This window comes from Scyliorhinus canicula, chromosome 4, assembly GCF_902713615.1.
Source record: "Scyliorhinus canicula chromosome 4, sScyCan1.1, whole genome shotgun sequence".
Taxonomy (NCBI): domain Eukaryota; kingdom Metazoa; phylum Chordata; class Chondrichthyes; order Carcharhiniformes; family Scyliorhinidae; genus Scyliorhinus; species Scyliorhinus canicula.
Window position 1 is genome coordinate 41,508,014 of NC_052149.1, and position 23,031 is coordinate 41,531,044.

General features: G+C 45.5%; 1 protein-coding gene across 4 annotated transcripts in view; it reads left to right on the forward strand.

Annotated features, from left to right (window-relative positions):
- b4galt2 (UDP-Gal:betaGlcNAc beta 1,4- galactosyltransferase, polypeptide 2) overlaps nucleotides 1–23,031 on the forward strand; it is a 495,634-nt gene that overhangs the window by 356,594 nt on the left and 116,009 nt on the right. For 2 of the 4 annotated variants that reach the window (XM_038794105.1, XM_038794103.1), the window contains exon 4: nucleotides 13,686–13,882. In XM_038794105.1, the coding sequence (XP_038650033.1) occupies nucleotides 13,686–13,882 (197 nt within the window). The remainder of the gene's footprint in view (nucleotides 1–13,685; nucleotides 13,883–23,031) is intronic. The other 2 variants (XM_038794106.1, XM_038794104.1) reach the window with 1 other exon arrangement.

Genomic DNA, 23,031 nt, shown 5'->3' on the forward strand with positions numbered 1-23,031 from the left:
GTTCAAGTGCTGATCAATAACTCAATACACCAGTTAGTAAGGTTCAAATCAAAACACATTTATTATATACACAGTCAATCGCTACTCATGCATAAAATACTACTCACTAGACTATCTCTAACACTAAAAGGCCAATACTTAGCTTTGGAAACTGGCCCACCGGGTCAGGGGAACAAATGGCCTTTTGTTCGCTTCTGTGTCTGCAGGCTTCCAGCTGGTATGGACTAATGGTTAGGAATGCCTATCTCGTAGCGTGCGTTGACTGGACACTTGGTGCAGCTGCTAGGCAGGTAACGGTCAAGGGTTGTTTTGAGCTGCTGAGAGACCCTGCCAAGAAGACCGAACTGAACTTGTGGACTCTATTTTATAGTCCCCAGGGGCTTCGTGCCCTTTTGGGCGGACCCCGTATCTGGTTCCAATTGATTGGACTAAGTTCCAATCGCTTCTATCGATTTCTCCAATACTGGAGCTGTTCCCTGATCGCTGGGCGGTTCCAAAGTGTCCGTTGACCTTCCTTTGTCTTGGCTCCTGCTGGCGCCGAGGAGTCTGGTTTGGTCTTGATTACTCTTAATGTTACCAATTGTTCCCGTGGATCGCTCATTACTATGCAGATGGTTTTTGGTTTCGGTTCTGTCTGGGTTCTGCAAGTTCTAATCTACAGGAAACTTTGCACCTGCTTGTTTTCCTGTCCTTGGCTGAATTTCCCTGCATTCTTAGCGGGCTTCCATTTTGGAGTCGGGAAGTGACACAGTGTATGTACATAGACGATCTGGTGTTCAGTCAAACGTGGAAGTAACATTTAAAGGAATTGTTCGATCGACTGCAGAAGGCTGACTTGGTGGTAAACTTGACTAAAAGTGAATCTGCGAAAGCCCAAGTCATATTCCTAGGGCATAACATTTATCATGGTCAGATGGCCCGCAGGACATGAAAACGAAAGCTATCGGGAAGTTCTGAGATTTCTGGGCATGAGTGCTTTCTTACAGAAAATTTGTGCCAAAGTGCAGCAGTGTGGTTGCTCCGCTGACTGAACTTTTACAAAAGAACCGGAAATTTCATTGAATATCAGACTGTCAAGAGGCATTTGACAATCTGAAAACTGTTAACCGCAGCACCCGTTTTGGCAACAACGAGCAATGACCAGCAATTTAAGGCCATTGATGTGAGTGATGTGGGTGTTGGTGCTGTTCTGTTACAAGAAGATGACAAAAGTTTAGAAAGACCTGTCGGTTATTTTTTCACAAAAATAAATATTCATGAAAAGAAATATTCGACCATTGAGAAGGAGACATTGAGTTTGGTATTGGTTTTACAACATTTTGACATTGATGTTGCTAACTATTCATCAGAGACAATTGATTATACAGACCATAATCCATTGAAGTTTCTGGAGAGGTTTAAAGATCGAAATGCAAGACTGTTATATGGAGTTTACTGCTTCAACCCTTAAACATAGAAATTATATATGTAGCAGGAAGAGAAAATGTGACTGCAGATGCTTTGTCACCACTGAGATGCTAGAACTGGAACGTTCAATTTTGGGAAAGAAGGACTGAAGTGGACTATACTAATGTTTAAATTTGCGTGCATAAATATGATGAGATATGTATCATATAGTGTAGTAGTAGCGTTTAGTAACGAGCAGTGTTTAAAGTTGAAACGACTTTAGAAAATTAAGCCATCTTTTCATATTGCTGGTTCATTTGTTTTAAGGGAAGATGTGATGAATGTGAGAAATTGAAATATATTTTAAATTTGTTGTGGTAATGTCATTAAAAACCCTGTTTTAAAATACATCCATGCAGTGTGTCTACTAACACTGTAATTAAGCTGTCATAAAAGTGAGGGATTCATTGATTCTAGCCATTTACTTGTTTACATACAGGTGGCTAATGGAATGATGTTTATAGAAAAGGCATTCCCTGGGATATGAATAATTGGTGAGGGAGTGATGTTTAGTCCTAAATAAGCAGGTCATGGTACATCTTAGTGGGATACAGGTCATTTAATTAATAGAAGGAGCTAGGTCTGTCTGTAGTTTTGGAAGCTTTGCCATAGGAATTTAGTCTGTCAGGACAGAAGGATTTTCAGGTTGTTCCTAAAAGGACCTCTCTCCAAAGTCTGCACAGAGAATAGCAAGTAACCCTGATTGCTAACGTTATTTATGAGTGCATTATGAACTGCATTGGGTTATTCAGTTGGAATACATATATTGAATTGAATTTGATTTATTGTCATGTGTACCAAGGTACAGTGAAAAGTATTGTTCTGTGCATACAGTCCAGACAGATCATTCTATACATGAAAAAAACATAGGACATACATAAATACACAATGTAAAAACATAGGCACAGGAGCATACGGAGTGTGATCAGTGGGGAAGATGGGTGAAGAGATCATTTCAGTCCATAAGAGGGTCATTCAGGAATCTGGTAATAGTGGGGGAAAAGCTGCTTTTGAACCTGTTATTGCATGCTCTTCGACTTTTGTACCTCCTGCCCGGTGGAAGAAGTTGGAAGAGAGAATAACCCTGGTGGAGTGGCCATTGAGACAGGCACAGAGGGGCAGACACAGAGAGACAGAGACTCCAACTGTCCTTCCTGGATTCTCTAAAAACCATTCCACACTGGTAGGACCAATCGCTGTCTCTTGCTGGGCAGAATACAGCCTTTGGCCAATTGATTGCTCACCAGCCAGCCAATGAAACAACATTTCCCTGATCTCTTTCAGGTGCCAGAAAGTCTGAGTTTTGCTGTTCAAAAGCCAAATCCCCAAGAGTACAGTGTGCTATTTTGCAACTTTTTCAGTTCCTTGCTTCCTCTGCTCAACTTAAAGGTACATGTCCATAAATATCCATGGATCAAAATGATGACAACAAAGTAAATGAAATGAGAAATAAGGGAATTAACAGGAAGGGCCCTTACATAGAATTGACAGTGCAGAAGGAGGCCATTCGGCCCATCAAGTCTGCACCAGCTCTTGGAAAGAGCATCCTACCCAAGGTCAACACCTCCACCCTATCCCCATTACCCAGTAACCCCACCCAACACTAAGGGCAATTTTGGACACTAAGGGCAATTTAGCACAGCCAATCCACCTAACCTGCACATCTTTGGACTGTGGGAGGAAACCGGAGCACCCGGAGGAAACCCACGCACACACGGGGAGGATGTGCAGACTCCGCACAGACAGTGACCCAAGCCGGAATCGAACCTGGGATCCTGGAGCTGTGAAGCGATTGCACTATCCACAATGCTACCGTGCTGCCCAGTTGTACAAAACATTGATGAGACAATGGAGTATTGTGTACAATATTGGTCTCCTTATTTAAGGAAATATGTAAATGTGCTAAAAGGAGTACAGAGAAGGTTTACGAGACTAATATCGGGAATGGACGGATTGTCTTATGAGGAAAGATTGGAGAGGTTAGGTTTGTATCCACTGAAGTTTAGAAGAATGACTTCATCAAAACCTTTCAGATCCTGAGGAGTATTGAGAGGATGGATGTGGAGAGGATACTTCCTCTTGTCGCAGAATCTAGAACTGTTTAAAAATAAGTGGTCACTCATTTAAATGAAATGAAAATCGCTTATTGTCAAATGTAGGCTTCAAATGAAGTTACTGTGAAAAGCCCCTAGTCGCCATACTCCGACGCCTGTTCAGGGAGGCTGGTACGGGATTTGAACCGTGCTGCTGGCCTGCCATGGTCTGCTTTAAAAGCCAGCTCTTTAGCCTAGCAATGAGGGGATTTCTTTTCACTCAGAGGGTTGCAAGTCTCAGCAACTCTCTTTCTCAAAAGGCAGCGGAAGCAGAGTCTTTGAATATTTTCAAGGCAGAGCTAGACGGATTCTTGATTAACAAGGGGATGAAAGTTACCAGGGGTAGGCAGGAATGTGGGGTTGAAGATCAGCCATGATCTTATTGAATGGCGGAGCAGGCTAGAGGGGCCGAGTGGCCTTCTCCGAATTTGCATGTTTGTGTGCAATAAAAGCATACAGGAGTTGGAAGGTGGAGTGTGGCCTTGAACTAGTATTCAAACAGTGGTGTGTGCTATGGGAAGGTGGTATCAAGAGTAAGCCATCAGACCCTCTAGCTTGTTCCATCATTGAATGACAATATGGCTGATCTGTATCCTAACTCCATCCACCCACCTTACCTGCATATCCCACTACCTTTGGTTATAAAAATCTATCATCTCAGATTTATTGTTGGTAATTGTGCCAGCATCTACTGCTTTTTATGGGAGTATCTTCAACACTTGCCAACCTTTGAAGCAGTATTTCTCTATTGAATGGTCTTGCTGCGTCCCTTTGTCCTAGATTCCTTTACCAACAGAACGAGTTTCTTCTCATCTACCCCAGCAAATCCTTTCAAAATCCTAAAGACATCAATCAAATCACCCATTAACTCTCTATATTCCAGGGACTGAAAGTCTAGTTTATAAAATATCGCCTCATAATTTAACCCTTGGAGCCTTGCTGACATTCTGGTGAATCTGTGCTTTCTTCCAAGGCCGGTATATCCTTTCTAAGATGTGTTGCAGGGTACTGAAAATGTGGGCTCGCCACGACTTTGCACAATTGTAGTGAAACTTCCTTCCCTTTATAATCTTGATTTCTAGTTATAAAGACAAAACTTCTAATCACCTTTTTAAATCATTCTTTGTACATTTTCGTGATCTGTGTACTTATTGTGGTGATATGCATCACTGTAAATACGCAAGGGGTTAATGTAAATAGACTACGACAAAGTAAACACTGGCGGGAGCACCAGGGACATGGTTACATGCAGACATACAGCTAATGAATACACAGAATAGGGCACGACCAATGGGCAGTCAAGACATCCAGAGGTGACACGACCATAAGGGGGCATTACACAACCCATATATAGGGAAAGGGCACACGTGCTCTTTCTCTTTCCACAGGCGACACTCAGAGAGAAGGACAGGGGCAGATCAGAAGCATCACACCTACCACATGGCTTAGAGCAGACTGGTTCGTTAGACTGAGTTACTATAGCAAGATTAGCAGGAGAGTCGAATCAAGTAGGAGAATTGTGAACTGTTCAATAAATGTGTGAAACCTATCTCCAAGTCTGAACCTTCCTTTGTCAGAGCATACATCAAGGAAGCAGCTTATGCTACATGAAGAAACATAACACAACATGGTACCAGAAGTGCCTGTTGAATCTATATAGTTCACTTCAGCAAGATCCGTGACTACCAGCAACAGCACCCAGGCAAGTTGATCAAGATTACGATTCCTCAGCAGCTCAGGCACCACGGCAATCTCAGTGCCAATTGGCGTGCATTCAAGCAGAAATTTGAGATCTACACGTTAGCAGCCAACCTAGATGGTGTGGCCGATGCTGAGAAGATAGACCTTCTACTCACCATTGCGGGTGAAAATGCAACAGAAATCTTCAACTCCTTCAAGTACACCAAAGGGCAGGACAAGAGAGACTTCCAGACAGTCCTGGACAAGTTTGAAAACTACTGCGAGGTAAGCACAAAAGAAATTGGTAAAACTGGAGCCTATATTCACCACGAGGCAAAGGTAGGCTTGCAGCAGAGGCAAACGGCAGTTTTGATTGGCAGCCATCTTGCGAAAGGAGCCGCACATGCGCAGTTCCCCAGAAGACACGAAACGGCAAAACAGTGTTTTGCGCATGTGCGAGAAGCCGCACATGACCAGTTGCGCAAAGAGCGCACAGTAAAGGAAACGCGATCTGCGCATGCGCATTACATTCCCACGCTCTACATCACAAGCGACATGACATCAGAGGTCCCGGACCACGCACACTGAAAGGGGAAATGCCCGAAAATAGTGAAAAAGAATTTAAAGCCAGAAAACACAATTCTTTCCCCTGGTACGACAGCACAATGCCTGAACTTCGACCAGTAGCTGAAAGTAACCTCTGCAGAACCCTGTAACAAGCAGTTAGGACCGCCCTAAGAGATGATTTAGTCCTTTAAGACTACGACTCAGACGTTAATTTCTTCCTTGAACATAGCGAGCACAATGACTGCTCCGACACAAAAATGATGATCCGGTCCTTGAAGACTACGACTCGGAAGATGATTTTATCATTGGAGGTGGCGACCTCAGTACCAAATCTGAACGGCAACGAGATATATTGTCCGTCGAAGCATACAACACAGTCATGGACGAGTTCTTCGGATTTGAGGATCCTCAGCCTAGCATAGACGACATCCCGACCCATGAGTACAGGATTCTGCGGCGGCCTGAAGTCAAGGGACAGGGAACGGCACAAGCCCACAGAGAGTGGCCTGACGCCACACCAGTGGTCAACGCACCACGAGGAGTCCCCGACTCTACACAGGGAACGATGCCAGACTCCACAGAGAGCTTGTTGAAAGACTCCATGATGGAAGCAACGCAAGACTCCAGAACGCAGCCCTTGCATGAACAAGACCTTGAAGGTCTAGCAACCTTATCTGAGCAACCAGCAGCAGACGATGCAAGTCTGCCACGCTCAAGTGCACAGCAAGACGACTGACAATCTACCATGCTCACGTGAACAACAAAAAGACTATGACAGTCTACCCAGATTATTTGAGCCACCAGAAGAAGACTCTGACACTCTACCCAGCTCATCCAACCGACAAGAAGACACTGAAGGTCTACCCACTGTATGTGCGACAAGTGACAAAGGCTTCACAATTCCCATACAAGATGTGCGACATCTCAGCGAGACTGACAGATCTCAGCTAGTATGTACAGAGGCACTTGACAATCAAAGTGAGGCTACTAGTGACTCCAGTGACACCATGTTAATTCAAAACTCATCTACTCGAGCCTCTCCACAAGAACCTGAAATGACTCCAGACGGGGAGCATCAAGAAACCAAAGGTGATTCAGGTGAACCAGAAAAGGCTCCAGACGGGGAGCATCGACAAGCCAAAGATGATTTAAGTGAACTGGATATGACTCCAGACGGGGAGCGCCGAGGAATCAATGAAACAGCAGATGCCGCAAAGGACACTGACACAAGTAACTTTATGAAGGACTTGACTTCTCCACTTGGTGTTGTCATTGAGCGGAACACACACACACCAACAAAATCTACAAAAACAACAGCACCGACAACAAGAAGCGTTCCAAAGGCACCAATGTCAACAAGCATGACAAAACCAGCAACACTAGAACAACAACTGGTACGACATGGTACGACTCTGCCCATGAAGGACAATGTTACTGCTCAGCTCACAACAATGGTGAGAGTGCAAACATACCATGGCATGTCAACGCATCTTACCAATTCACGTTTGCTACACTACAGACAAGCAAACCAGCTTTCAGGAAAGATGTAATCAAGAATTGCTACCACAAGCATAGAAAAATAAAAGAGTCCACCTCAGACAATGAAGTGATTAGACCATTTGAACACCACCTGATGACTTCTTGGTTACGTAAACAGCAGGACACTGCCGGCATTCACAAGGGCATGAAAACATCAACATCGACACTTCCATAACAGCACAAGAAAGCCACTCGACCGTGTAAGTTCATGAACTTAGGACTCATAAATATTATTTGGTATTGTATAATCATCACTGTCATCATAACTTGTACATGTCATCACTTATCTACCTGTTTTGTTAAATTTTTCTTTAACACTGTACAGAAAATATGTAACACAAAACAAGGGGGGATGTGGTGATATGAATCACTGTAAATACACAAGGGGTTACTGTAAATACACTACAACTAAGTAAACACTGGAGGGAGCACCAGGGACATCAATACATGCAGACATGCAACTAATGAACACACAGAATAGGACACGACCAATGGGCAGTCAAGACACCCAGAGGTGACACTACCACAAGGGGGAATTACACAACCCATATATAAGGACAGGGCACACATGCTCGTTCTCCTTCCACAGGCGACACTCGGAGAGAAGGACAGGGGAAGATCAGAAGCATCACACCCACCGCATGGCTTAGAGCAGACTGGTTACTTAGACTGAGTTACTATAACAAGATTAGCAGGAGAGTCGAACTCAAGTACAAGAATTGTCAACTGTTCAATAAATGTGTTAAACCTATCTCCAAGTCTGAACCTTCCTTTGTCAGAGCATACATCAAGGAAGCAGCTTACGCTACATGAAGAAGCATAACACAACACTTATACCCATAAACCACTCTGGACCTCCATTGTCCCAAACTCTTCACCATTTGAGTAATCCCCTGATCCATCCTTTTTTTGGTTCAAACTGGATGACCTCCGACTTAGCTGTGTTGAAATCCATCTGCTGTACTTGAGCCCACTCATTTAATCTATAAATTCTTCTTTGCAATTTCAAACTACCACTTGTAATACCAACGTTTGTGTTATCAGCAAATTTGGATTTATGGCTCTCTATTGTGTTATCCAAGTCATTAATAAATCACAGCATTTTTATATAGAAATGTAACGATTATAAAATAGTATCAGCTGTTACCTGCCAGATATATAAGCTCCCTCATTAAAGAATAACAGTCTGTATACAGCTGGAAGCTCATCACTTGATTTGCCATCGGCCTCTAGTGCAGCAGAGTAAAAGGATGGGGAACTTTGCAAGCAAATTAGCAGAATAAATTGTAAAAATTTATTGAAGCTGTCAACAACCTTTGCATGACTCAGCCTGTTGTAGGTTTTACCAGAAAAGGGAACGCTTGGATTTAGTATTCAAGAGGTAAGCCTCAAAAGATTTGTGATGTTAGATTGGGTAAACATCTGTATAGTGATGATTATTGCATCATTAACTTAATCGGGTTCTATAAAAAGGATAATTTGATGTTAGAACATAATTTCAGAAGGACAAACTGTATAAGGAGATTCATAAGGAAAGAGATCAGTAATGAATAACAATGATTGCACGGGGTAAAGGGGAAAAATGCTACGTACATGCTAAAGTTCCTTCTTCAAAACATTGAAGGGCAGAGAAACCTTATTTGCCACAGCAGACAAGAATGGGACTAAAATGGAACTTGTGTGCTACACTGAAGTTCAATCTTTTGTTAAGTACTCCGGAAACAGGAGAGATTGTGTGTGAGGTATTGATCGATGCTTTCACGAATGTTTTTTTGTTCTTGGGTGTTTCCTGAAAATTTGCATAGTAGCACATTTAGTTCCATTATTTATAAAAAGGAAATGTTTCCATGTGAACCATATGCCAGTATGCTTAACTTCATTTATAGAGAAGATATTAGACTTTTAAATGTGGCACACTATAATTGAACACTATATGATGTCACCACAGAAAACCTTTGAAGGCACAATTCATCCCTCATTTACTTGATTGAGTAAGACTAGGCCAATATTTCTTGCCCACCCCTAATTGCCCTTGAGAAGGTGGTGGTGAGTTTCCTTCTTGATCTGCTGCTGTCCATGTCTTGTAGGAACATCCGCAGTGTTATTAGAAAGGGAGTTTGAGGATTTTGACCCTGCGACGGGGAAAGGAATGGTGATATAGTTCCAAATCGGGATGGTGTGTGACCTGAAAGGGACCTTACAGTCGGTGCTGTACCTATGAACTTGCTGTCCTTCTAGGTGGTAGAGGTCATAGGTTTGGAAGGTGCTGCTGAAGGAGCTTTGATGAGTTGCTGCAGTGCATCTTGTAGATGGTACACACTGCTGCCACTGTGCATTGGTGGTGGAGGAAATGGATGTTGAAGGTGATGGATGGGCTGTCAATCAAATGGGTTGCTTTGTCCTGGATGGTATCCAGCTTCCTGAGTGTTATTGGAGCTGCACAGATTTGGGCAAGTGGAGAATATTCCATCAAACTCTTGGCTTGTACCTTGTATATGGTGGATAGGTTTTGGGATAGGTTTTCAGTAAGTGAGTTGCTCTCAGCAAATACATTGAAATCTGGAAGTTCCAACCCCATACCGAGTTTGCAATATGTATGTAGTTACGCTTAGTCTTGAGCAGCTTATTTTGGAAGTGTACACAAGTTCCATAGAACCCTGCCTAGACCTTGACCACACAACAGAACATGGTGGCAGCAGCCAGGGGGGTAAAACACCCAGTGAACCCCCTCCCCCCCCCCCCCCCCCCCAAGGCTGTGTCATGACACACCGTTGCGATTCAGTACAGGGTTTCAAAATCAAAAATCAGCTGACATAACCATGACGGGGGTATGGAGATGCCTCGATGCCCCAGCCATGAGGGCCGAGACTGGGCACCCTGGCAGTGCTCCCTGGATAGGGGACAATGCCAGGGGGGTACTGCGAGGAGGAAAACCCTTCATCATTGGGGGAGAGGAGATTCCCCTTCTGTGTGTAGGGGTAGAGGGGTACATGCCAGCGAATAGGTTGGGGGCGGGGGGGTGGGAAGAGTGATCCCAATACCCAGGTTGGAGGGGCTCGCTTCGAAGCTTGTGGGGGAGGGATCCTCTGTGGCCGTGGAGTGAAGTATATTTTTAGCGCAGATTGGGGTACTCTTTAAAGATGGCGCGCCAGTCTCTGTGAAGCTGGGTCTCCTGGCTCTGTGAGGCCCTGTCTTGCCAGCTTGATGGCGCTTTACACACCCACTAATTTGCTTTCTGGCAAAGTGTCAGAAGATGTGGACAGAAAACCTTGTTGTGTTTCTGGGGAGAAACATGCCGGCTTTCAGTCAGAACCAAGCATATTGATTCTAGTGTTGTTCATGAGGATAATATTGGAGAATCTTGTCCAAAATGAAAGGGGGTGTCTTAATTATTTATTTGCTGGTGCAGTGGTGGTCCTGGCCAGACTCCTTGCAGAGTACAAGGAGAAGGAAAATGCTGGAAAATATCAGCAGGTCTGGCAGCCTCTGAAGGGAGAGAAAAGAGCCAATGTTTCAAGTCTGATGACTCCTTGTCAAAGCTAACAGACAGAGAAAGTGGGAAATATTTATACTGTGGAGTGAGAATGAAAGGTGAGTCATAGCCACAGAAACCCAGGGAAACTGGGTGCATGGGTTTGGTGAGCATCTTCGGTCTGTGCGCATTCAGGACCCTGACCTTCCTGTTGCTTGCCATTTTAACACACGACCCTGCTCCCATACCCACATGTCTGTTCTTGGCCTGCTGCAGTGTTCCAATGAAGCTCAACGCAAGCTGGAGGAACAACACCTCATCTTCCGGTTAGGCACATTACAGCCTTCCTGTCTCAACATCGAATTCAACAATTTCAGATGATCAGCTCTACCCCACCACGACCCATTTGTTTTAATCCCATTTCATTTTAAATGTCTTTTACCATTTCTTTCTTTCTTAATATATATTTAACCCCCAATCCTATCCACCTTTCCTTAACCTTTCTCCTCTTTGCTTCCCCCCCCCCCCCCCCCCCCCCCCCCCCCCTCCCCACATCTACAGTTCATCATCTGATGTTAGTTTCCCTGCTGTTTGACCTTTCACATCTTTTGTTCTATCTGGGGACTGCTATTAGCACTCTTCCCCCTTGGTTTCTGTGGCCATTAGCACCAGGTTTCCCTGGGTTTCTGTGGATATGACTCATCTTTCATTCTCACTCCACAATATAAATATTTCCCACTTTCTCTGTCTGCTAGCTTTGACAAAGAGTCATCGGACTCGAAACATTAGTTCCTTTGTCTCCCTGCAGATGCTGCCAGACCTGCTGAGATTTTCCAGCATTTTCTCTTTCGTTTCAGATTCCAGCATCCACAGTAATTTGCTTTTATCCTTGCAGATTCTTCACCAAACAATTAGCGAGTGAGAATAGGATGCAGTGACAGATACCTTTTCGGCTATTGGCAATGTGTGCCCACCCTGTTGCACTGGAAGGAACTCTAGTTCCAGGAAGCTGCAGATGTGAGCAGTGAGCTGCTGGAAGAACCCGAGTCCTCTGAGGCACTGATGCAGAGAAAGGTCAAAAAACTGATCCTCTGCCTTTAAACCCAGTGTTGAGGATCTTACCTCCTTCCAGTAAACCCTGTGCTGGTGATCTTGCCCCCTTCCAGTAAACCCTGACTTGAGGATCTTACCCCGTTCCAGCTTCACACCCTCTGTCCTGTGGGGGAACATGCAGCTGAGGAGAGTGCACCTGGTACTCATGTTGCCCGTTCTCCTGGTGGTGTCTGCCCCGACCTTCCGCAGAGATGGAAGGTGGAGCAGCCTAAGATGCTCCCATGTCAGAGTGAAGGCCAGCAGCTGAGAAGTGAAGCTGAAGGTAGGTGCAGTGCCCTCCAAGAAGCTGGCAACCACATGCCAAGCTTTGATAGTGCTCTTTGACAGAGTGAGGGCTTTGAACAGACGTCTGTTAGTGGCCAAGGCTGGAGCTCTTCCGTGTAACTTCCCAGCTTGTCGATTTCACTGAAGAGTCCGCTCTCTCTACACGCGCCGTGACGAATCTGGCGAGTTGCTATCCGTTTGGGGAACAGGCTTCACTGTTATGAAATCCAGGAATACAGGGTTAAAGCACCTCATGATTGTCATCCTAACAACTTCATTAAACTCTTAATTACTTACCCGACAGATCCAAAGAGTTTCTGCATGTCTTCAATGCCTCCCTGGGAAACCAAGACTCGCATTCAAAGTATCATCTTGCATCATTGAATTTGTCTATATATTTTATGGAACCCACCTCTTTATTCACCTGAGGTTAGGAGCTGCGCTCTAAAAGCTAGTGATTTGAAACAAGTTGGACTTCTACCTGATGTTGTACGACTTCTTACTGTGCCCACCCCAGTCCAACGCCTGCATCCCTACATCCCTGGGAAAGCCAGCAGAGGGTGGGGTCATGTCCGGATTCCGAAGAAACATCAATTTCTGAGACTTTGCCACCCCACCCATGACTGTAACTACCTCCAACAGGCGAGAACAATTCTGCCCGTAGAATCTAGAAGTGATTTTGACTGATAAACGATGGGATGGAAATTGTATTGCATTTGCAATGCTGAAAAACTGCATAGAATGTTTGGATGCACATCAAGGAACACAGCGAGCAAAAGAGAATATTGAATTTGCATAATGCTTTGGTTAGACAACAGCGTGCATATTTCCTGCTGTCGGATTTGATGTCTAGTGTGTTTTAGAGCAAGATTACTGATTGCCAGCTGGATTCGGCTATTCTCATTAAAATAAAGGTTAAATGGCGAGAAAAAGGAGTCGGGTCAAGTTTCTGTGAATTTCCAAGAGAATTTAATTCAAATAGAAATAAACTGCATTCAGTGCATCATTTATTAAACAAGAGGGCAGAATCACCAAATTTGATATCAAAATGCTCAACAAGGAAATGAGGTACAAGATACCTTTCCAGAATTATAGAATACTAGATGTGGAATGCATTGGTAATTAAAATAGTTCTAATTCAATTATGAATTCTCCACATAGACTCATGGTAATTTATGGCACAGAAGGAGGCCATTCAGGCCAAAACAGGTTCTATCTGGCCGAATACCACTATTTAGCTCTTGATCTATAATAGCCTTGTAGGTTACAGCACCTCATGTGCAGATCCAGCACTGTTTCAATGGAGGAAATTCATTGACTTTGTGTCTGTCAGAATTCACAGGGTGTTCACAACTGATTGTAATCACTATTTTACATTAAAGTATTGTGTGAACTCTTGAATGTGTTAATAGCTGTGATATATTTACTGTCCCCTATACTCGTGTCTTATACACCATACGTTCCGAGTGCACAGGACGTGCATTTTACATGTATTTCTTTGCTTATTTTATGTCTTGCAGAATGGTGAAGGCATGTTTAACCGAGCGAAGTTGCTGAATATTGGCTACATGGAGGTACTGAAGGATGCAGAGTACGATTGCTTTGTATTCAGTGATGTGGACTTAATCCCAATGGATGACAGGAACCTCTACCATTGTTATGATCAGCCACGTCATTTTGCCATAGCAATGGACAAATTTGGATTCAGGTGAGATCACTATTTTTAAAAATGTTTTTGGGTTTTACATATAATTACAAATATACTGTCATGTAAGAGTACCTTTACGAAATGTGTGTTTTAAGAAATGTACCTTTAAGAAATGGGTGTTTGTCAGTGATGTCAAAGAGTGGGTGGAGCTGGGCTGTCTATCAGCTTTTTACTTTTGTTTTAGGCTGTTTGCTGCAGGGTGTATTTTAGTTTCGTTTTTCAGAGCTGGATAGCTGCAGTCACAGCCAGAAGGGGTATTAGTCTCTTTCTCTCTGTAATCTAAAAACTATAAATCGATCCTTTGGTGATTTAAAACTAATAGCTGATCTCAGTAGTGACTTTAACTTGATGTGTTTCTGTTAAAAGTTCTTTTTTAAGTCTTATGGATGTTAAAAGGACAGCTTAAGGATTACTTAGTGTTGTATTCTTTGGGGTTGTAGTTGAATTAATGGTTGCTAAGATGTTTACTGTATGTTTTAAAAAGGTTAACTTGAGTTCATAGAATAAACATTGTTTTGCTTTAAAAAATACTTTTCCATTTCTGCTGTACCACACCTGTAGAGTGGGCTGTGTGCTCCCCATACCACAATCTATTAAAAGTTGTGGGTCAGGTGAACTCCATGATACACTTTGGGGTTCTCTAAACCCTGGCCCATAACAATACACTCAGGAAAAAACAAAGCACAAAGGAAGTAGAAAACACGTACCAGGAAAGGGGGTCATTTCCCCCCCCCCCCATTTCTTCTGTTTCTTTTCACAAAACCAAACAGGGTGGAAGGGGCACCTGGGTGGTGCCCCGATTCTATTTATATTACTCGGTCAGTCTTTTTTTTATCTCTGTGTAGTTGCATCAGCCATTGGATGTTCCTTCTTCCCGTTTTTTCTTACTTTTTCTCGCCTTGCTGTGCTTGTTGTAGCTGTGGTCTTCCGCTGCGCTCTTGCCCCCAGTTTGTGTTTGTTCTTTTCCTCCTGGCTCCCCTCCATTGTTCCCCCCCCCCACCCTCCCTGCCCCCTTCTCTCCACCGCCCCCTTCTTCTCTGATACCCCCTTTTCCCCCCCTTCTGTGTTTGACTACCCCCTCTTGCTCCTCCCCCCCCCCCCCCCCCCCCCCTCGCAGGTCGTCCCTCTCTTCTATCTTGTCTAGGCTACTCATCCCTGGCTCCAGGCTACTTATTTATTTATGTGTTGGCCACAAATGGGTCCCGGAACAGTCGATGAATGGCTCCCATGTTTTTAGGAAGCCATCTTCCGACCCACGAATGGCAAATTTGATTTTCTGCATTTGTAGAAATTCCGATAGGTCAGACAGCCAGTCTGCAGCTATATGAGATGCTGCTGACTGCCAGCTGAGCAGGATTCTGGGTGATTCTGCTCCAGAATTCCCACCCTATTTTGAACGCCAAGTCTTCCTCCCATTTTCTCCTCGTCGCGTCCAGTTCGGTGTCGGCCCTCTCTATCAGTCGTTTGTGCATGTTGCTACAGTTACCTCTGCCTGGAATGTCTCCGTCCAGTATTAACTCTTATTACTGACAAGGATTGAACATTCCTATTGTTTAATTTTAATGTTTAAAAAAAACATTGCTCTCATTGGCCCTCACTGCAATATCAGTAAGCCAAGCAGAGCTCGACTGTTGGCAAACTTATTATAGATCATCAGAAACTCTTACAGCAAATGCACCAGTTAGCAGAGGGCAGTGAATCTGCATCTCACTTTTCTAGGTCACCATTGCGATTTTAGTATAATCGCCTTTGGGCAGGAGTTGCCACGCTGGCAGGTAATGCTGGTGAATGGAAGTGAGGTGGAAGGAAAGGCTGAGACAGGTGGCCGTGGGGATGAGGTGGGGGAGGGGGGGGGGGGTTTGATGCGACGAGGGGAGGTTGGAGAAGAAACATGGTCAGGTGTGGAGAAAGGGGCCATCTTGGATGGGCCAGGTACAGGGTGAAATTAACAGGGGTAGAGCTGAAAGGGGAGGATGGCGGACGGTAGAGGGGAATAGAGGCGTAAGCCCCGGTACGACTGATAACATGGAACGTGCGAGGCTCAATGGACTGGTGAAGAGATCTTGGGTCTTTGTCTTTGTGCACGTAAAGGAGTTTAAAAGTGGAGGTGGTCTTTCTGCAGGAGATGCACCTCCACGTGAAGGACCAAATTAGGCTGAGGAAGGGATGGATGGGTCCGGTTTTCCACTCGGGGTTTGATTCAAAGTCGCAGGGGTAACAATTTTGATGAGTAATAAAACGGGGTTTGTGAGTACGCAGGAAGTGAGGGACCCAGGTCAGAGAAATGTGATGGTGAGTGGGGTATTAGAAGGAACACCGGTGGTTTTGGTGAATGTGTATGGACCGAATCGGGATGGTGAGGGGGTTGCTGGCAGCAATCCCGGACTTGGCCACACACCAGTTCATAGAATCATAGAATTTACTGTGCAGAAGGAGGCCATTTGGCCCATTGAGTTTGCACCGGCCCTTTGAAAGAGCACCCCACTTATGCCTGAGCCTCCACCCTATCCCCATAACCTAGTAACCCCACCCAACCTTTTTGGACAATCAGGGCAACTTATCATGGCCAATCCACCTAACCTGCACATCTTTGGACTGTGGGAGGAAACCGGAACACCTGGAGGAAATCCACACACACACGGGGAGATTGTGCAGACATCGCATGGTCAGTGGCCCAAGCCGGGAATCGCACCTGGGACCCTGGAGCTGTGAAGCAACTGTGCGAACCATTGTGCTACCGTGCTGATTATAGGAAGAGATTTTAATTATGTCCTAGAGCCGATGGTGACTAGTTCGAGCTACAGGTCAATGGGTAAAATACGAATGCAAAGGAGCTTGGCAGGTTTATGGAAAAGGTGGGTATGGTGGACCCGTGGCGCGTCAAGAACCCAGGGGGAAGGCCTCATCCAGGGAAATATTAATGATACGGACTGGGGCAGGGCATGTGGTTTCGGAACCGGGGAAGATAAAGAAAGGGCGTTTAGGGATTATTATACAGGGCTGAACAGGACGGACCCAGGGGGGGTGAAGAGGGGTACTAGGGACGGTTCTTGAACAAACTGGACTTTCAACAATTGGAGGAAGAGAGAAGGCAGGTGCTAGAGGAGCCCTTGGAGCTGAGGGAGGTATTGGATAGTATAAGAGATATGAAGTCAGGGAAGCCCCGGGGCCCAATGGTTACCCAGCGGAATTCTAGAAGGAGCTCGTGACGGACCTGGCACTGAGCTTTGACAAAGGGTCATCTGGATTCGAAACATTAGTGCTTTTCTCTCCTTCCAGATGCTGCTAGACCTGCTGAGATTTTCCAGCATTTTCTCTTTAGTACCTGCCGCCACATCTCTTGGGGGCATTTAATGAGGCGTTAGAGAAGGGGGAGTTGACAGGGATGATTATGCAGGCAACAATCCCAGTATCAAAAATGGGGGAAGGAACCATTGGAATGTGGCCCATAGCGTTGTTAAATACAGATGGGATAGGACTGGCTAAGTTGGTGGCGGGAGGATATAAGGTTGTGTCTCGGTGTAGTTGCTGAGGACCAAACAGCTTCGTAAAGGGTAGGCAACTTTCTAGTAATATAAGGCGGCTGTTAAACGTGATGATGACCCCGTAGAGAGCCCAGGTGCTGGAGGTAGTGGTGTCCATGGACGAGGAAAAGGCATTCCGACGGTGCAGTGGCAGTGCCTATTTGAAGCCCTGTGGAGGTTCGGGTTTGGGCCGAGGTTTGTGGCATGGGTGTGCCTGTTATATGTGGCACCAATGGCATGTACACAGACCAATGACATGGGAACAAGGGAAGCGTGCTCGCTGTCGCCACTGCTGTTTGCGCTGGTAATAGAGCCTTTGGCAATGGCTCTTAGGGAGTCAGCATAGTGGTGAGGGATTACGAGAAGACGAAGGGAGCATCGGGTGTCGCTATACCCGGATGACTTACTATTGTATGTTTCACACACAGTGGAGAACATGGAGAGGATTATGGGCCTGTTGGGGAAGTTTGGGGCGTTCTCGGGGTATAACTTATATGGAGGGAAAAGGAAAGTGTTTCTGGTGAACGAGTTGAGGCAATTTAAGGGGGATGCCATTTAAGGTGGCCAGAGACAGGTTTAGATACCTGGGGATTCAGGTAGCGAAGGAACGGGCGATGCTACACAAATGGAATTTAACAAAACTGGTAGAGGAGGCTCGGGAGGATCTCAAGAGGTTGGACACATTGCATTTGACTCTGGCAGAGAGGGTCCAAGTGGTGAAGATGAACATCATAGAATCATAGAATCCACAGTGAAAACGGAGGCCATTCGGCCCATCGAGTCTGCATGGGCCCTTTGAAAGAGCACCCACTTAAGACCACACCTTCACCCTATCCCTGTAACCCAGTAACCCCACCTAACCTTTTTTGGCACTACGGATAATTTATGATGGCCAATCCACCTAACCTGCACATCTTTGGACTGTGCAAGGAAACCGGAGCACCCGGAGGAAACCCACGCAGACACGGGGAGAACGTGCAGACTCCGCACAGACAGTGACCCAAGCTGGGAATCGAACATGGGACCTGGTGCTGTGAAGCAACGGTGCTAACCACTATGCTACCGTGCCTCCCAAACGTTCTGCCGAGCTTCCTGTTCATATTCCAAACACACTCGATTTTAATAACGAAGGCCTTTTTTGGAAAACTGGATATGATTATTTCAGACTTTGTATGGGCAGGGAAGGTGCCAAGGGTTAAGAGGACCCTGTTACAGAGACAGAGGCAGAAGGGATGGTTGGCGTTGCTGAACCTGCCACATTATTATTGGGTGGTGAACATGGAGACGGTGAGGAAGTGGTGGGAAGGAAAAGGGGAGAATGGGTTAGGATGGAAGAAGATTCCTGTAGAGAATCCAGCTTGAGGGCTATGGTGATGACGGCATTGCCAATGGCACCAAGGAAACACTCGGAGAACCCTGTGGTGCAGTCCACTGTGAAGGTCTGGAACCAGCTGAGGAGGCATTTTAGGATAGAGGGGATGTCGGTGTTAACGCCATTGTGCAAAAACCATGGTTTTGAGCCGGGGGGATCGATGGCATGGATAGGAAGTGGAGAGAAATGGGGCTGGTAAGGTGAGGGGTTTGTATCTGGAAGAAGGGTTTGTCAGTATCGAGGAATGAAGGAGAGGGTGGAGCTCCCGAGAAGAAGTGAGTTTAGGTGCCTGCGGGTAAGGGACTTTGAGCGAAAAGTTCCCCAGGTTGTCGAGGTACACCCTGTTGGAGTGAATGCTGCGTCCAGATTTGGAAGGGGAGGGCAGGATCGGAGACATGTACAGGTGGCTAGGAGAATAGTGAGCAGTTGGTGAAGATTGAGCAGAAGTGGGAGGGGGAGCTGGGACGGGAAATAAACTGGGGAGTATGGAATGAGGTGCTACGAAGGATGAGCCTGATAAAGTTCAAGGTGGTACACAAGGTAAACATGACTCGGGGAAGAATTGAGTGGGTTCTTCCAGGGATCAATAGACGAGTGTGAGGACGGGGACCAGCGAATCATGTTCTTATGTTCTGGGGCTGCAAAAAGTTGGGGAAATTTTGGGTGGGAGTGCTCACGGCGCTAACAAGGATACTGGAGGTGGAGGTTGATCCGGACCCATTGGTGGGCGATATTTGGGATATCGAAGAAGCCGGAGCTGATGGAGTGGAGGAAGACCAAAGTTGTGGCCTTCGCCTCTCTGATTGCCCGCCAAAGAATTCTGCTGGAGTGGCAGACAGCAACACCACCGGGGGTGGCGGCTTGGCTGGGGGACATATATGACTTTCTTTGGTTGGAAATGATTAGGTATAAATTAAGGGGTTCAGTGGAGGGCTTCAAGGCAAGGTGGGGGATGTTTATGGCCATGTTTGAGGAGCTGTTCGTCGCACGGTGAGGGGAAGGAGGGCGTGAAAATAGGGAAAAATTGTACAAACTGTATAGTCGCGTGTTGGGGAGTTTGTTCATGAATTGTTTATGACTTGAACCTTTTATATACTTTTGGGATAAAATGCATTTAAAAAAAAAAAAAAGAGATTTTGGTATAAATGCAACCTTTTCAGTACTCCTTCAGAACTCTCATCCTTCCCAAATGTGCATGTGTAAGTTGTGGTTAATAGTAACAAGGGAATGGTGTATAAATTACAATACGTGAGTATCTTGCTAATCTACACCTTTTATCTGCATTTATGCTTGTGTTCAAGTGGTCTTCCAATTATTTCAGGTTCCTACTTGATCACACCCTGACCACCAATGCCACTGAATATAATTTCACAGGTGCAAATAATTCTGTCAGAAGGGGCTTTGAGATTTATTCTATCCTCAATTTGTTACTGTATATAACTCTCTTGCACTCCTTTGTAGAATGTAATTACAGTTTTTTTTTTAAATTACTCTTTCCACAGACCCATTCCTTGTTTCCTCTTTCTAATGCCAGTATTTAATGGGGTGGATTCTCTGTCACCCACGGTGGTAGAGGAGTTCCTGATGCAGCGTAGAATTGCGTGTTGGGCAAAAAGTGAGATCAGCACCATTCCAGTACTCCGGTCCACTGCCAGCGGCGACAGTGAGCTACACGCCCCACGCCGGGGGGGGGGGGGGGGGGGGGGGGGGGGGGGGGGGGGTAGCTGGACACCCGATTCACCACCTCTGTGATGCGCCGACCTTCTCGGCTAGGTTTCACGGGGCGTGGCCTGATGCAAGTAATTTAAAGCGCAGCCCTGACATGGGGGAACCTCACAGTGGGTCAAGGTATGTAATGTAGGTGCGCCCAAAGTACATCGGAGAGCCGCCCCCCGTAAACACAAATCCTGCCCACCACCCCAATCAGAGACTCCCATGAGAGGTCACCATCAGAGATCCCCACCAGACCCATATCAGAGATCTCCCGATATCAGAGACCCCACCCCATATCAGAACCACTCTCCCCCCCCCCCCCCCCCCCATCCCATCAGTCGTCCTGCCTCGAAGCCAAAGAGTAGCCCAGGCAGAAGCAGTGAAAAATCACTTCTTTTAACTTCCATGTCTCTTCCACCTGCTGCCTCAGACAGAAGTGCAGAAAGCAGCAGCTGTTACTTCATAGAAAGTCAAAACACACCACAAAGTTTTGAACCCTCTCAGATCCTTTGACCTGCGAGGCTTCTATTCACTTTCAAAGAGAAATAGCTTTTAGTAAGCTGTAATTGACAGGGTAATAGCTTCCAGGCAGCCATGTGTGTGGATTGTTTATTTTCATCTCTCTTCATGCTCGAATGCATCTCAAGTACCCTGCTATGAAGTTAACCACAATATTTATAAACACATAGCTATGATTGCAAGGTCATCACCAAATCAAAGCAGTTAAGTGATTTCTGCTGAGTAAAAGAGGAAGTGAAAGCACTTATCTCCTAGATATTTATGAACATTGTGGTCACCCTCATGCGTGCATGTTTTGTGTGGTGGGGTTGGGGGGGGGGGGGGGGGGGGTTGATCCAGCAATTCCCATGGTGGCGGGAGGGAGGATGTGTCTACGTGCCTGTGGTGGGGGGGTGGGGGGGGGGGGGGAAGGGCCAGTATTTGTGTTGCGGGGAGATTGAAGCCAGCCTCGGTATCGGGCAGCCCGCTCAAAGTGGCGGCCTGATAGTGGGATTCGGAACAGAATCCTGGGTTGCATGGCAAGGGAGAGTGAGTTGCTCCTGGACACGTTCTAGTGCCAGCGCAGATCAGGAGCGATTCTACTCTGGCAGGAGAACTTCGTGTCCCAAATGGAGAATCCTGTCCCATATCTTCCTCATCTTTCCTTTGACCTGCTTGTCATTAAATTCCCTTCTTTGCCCTTCCATCATGCCTGACAGATACTAAGTCCAGTATGTCTGCATTAACTCCTGTTATCTCACAGGGAGATAGCCGAGAAATGTTACTGAGACTTTACATAAAAGAATGTCAACAGGGCTATCAAGTCCCCCATTCCTGGCAGGACTGTGCGCAGATGATGCAGTTTCCTGTATGGCACTCTTGTGTGGGACTGGGACTGTGATGATTTGGACTTTTTGCTGTGAGTTTTCTCAGCAATTTTTCCATCTCCCATTCTACTGCCATAATTTCACTAGAAACCCAAATTATATGCATTGCCGCCAAGGTTCTGCTGGTGGATTGGGAGGAGCCAGAGGAAATTTATGGTGGTTTCTGATACAGTGCTGCTGATAAATGGTTAAAGCATGTCTTTTTGTGCCATGCCTATGCTGCGCAATAACTCAGCGTAAGATAGTGTAACTGAGGGTGTATAAATAGTATCCCTTGTCATTGAGACTGCATATACATGATAACATATCTGTTTTTCAATCTTTTTGATGGTGGATTAAGTGGACACTGGTGATGAGATCAGTTACTAATCATGAAACTGTTTTATTGAGGTGCAAGGGGGCACATAAAGAGTACAGAGTGACTTCACTTAACACAAAACAATTGATATATTACATTTCCCTCATTCAAATAAAAGTGAATTTTAAAATTTAAATTTGTCGGTAAATACTGTGAGGAAAATGAGGGTTTAACATTTTTTGCATTCTCTTTGTCATCTTGTCAGATATTAGGAAACAAACTTATATGGTTGTGACTAGTTTAATTGAGATGGAGGCAGTTAGACAGAAAGGATCAAGCATCGATAAAGTGTGAAGACCAGTAGTTTGAAGTGGTTTAAAGTTGGCTGCATATTTCAAACAGAACGTATACAATTGGAGGATTGTAAATAGGTGAGGGGAAATAGTTAACATAGAACACAGAATATTACAGCGCAGTACGGGCCCTTCGGCCCTCGATGTTGCGCCGACCTGTGAAACCATCTGAAGCCTATCTGACCTACACTATTCCATTTTCATCCATATGTCTATCCAGTGACCACTTAAATGCCCTTAAAGTTGGCAAGTCTACTACTGTTGCAGGCAGGGCGTTCCACACCCCTACTACTCTCTGAGTAAAGAAACTGCCTCTGACATCTGTCCTATATCTACCACCCCTCAATTTAAAGCTATGTCCCCTCGTGTTGGTCATCACCATCCGAGGAAAACGACTCTCACTGTCCACCCTATCTAACCCTCTGACTATCTTATATGTCTCTATTAAGTCACCTCTCAGCCTTCTCCTCTCTAACGAAAACAACCTCAAGTCCCTGAGCCTTT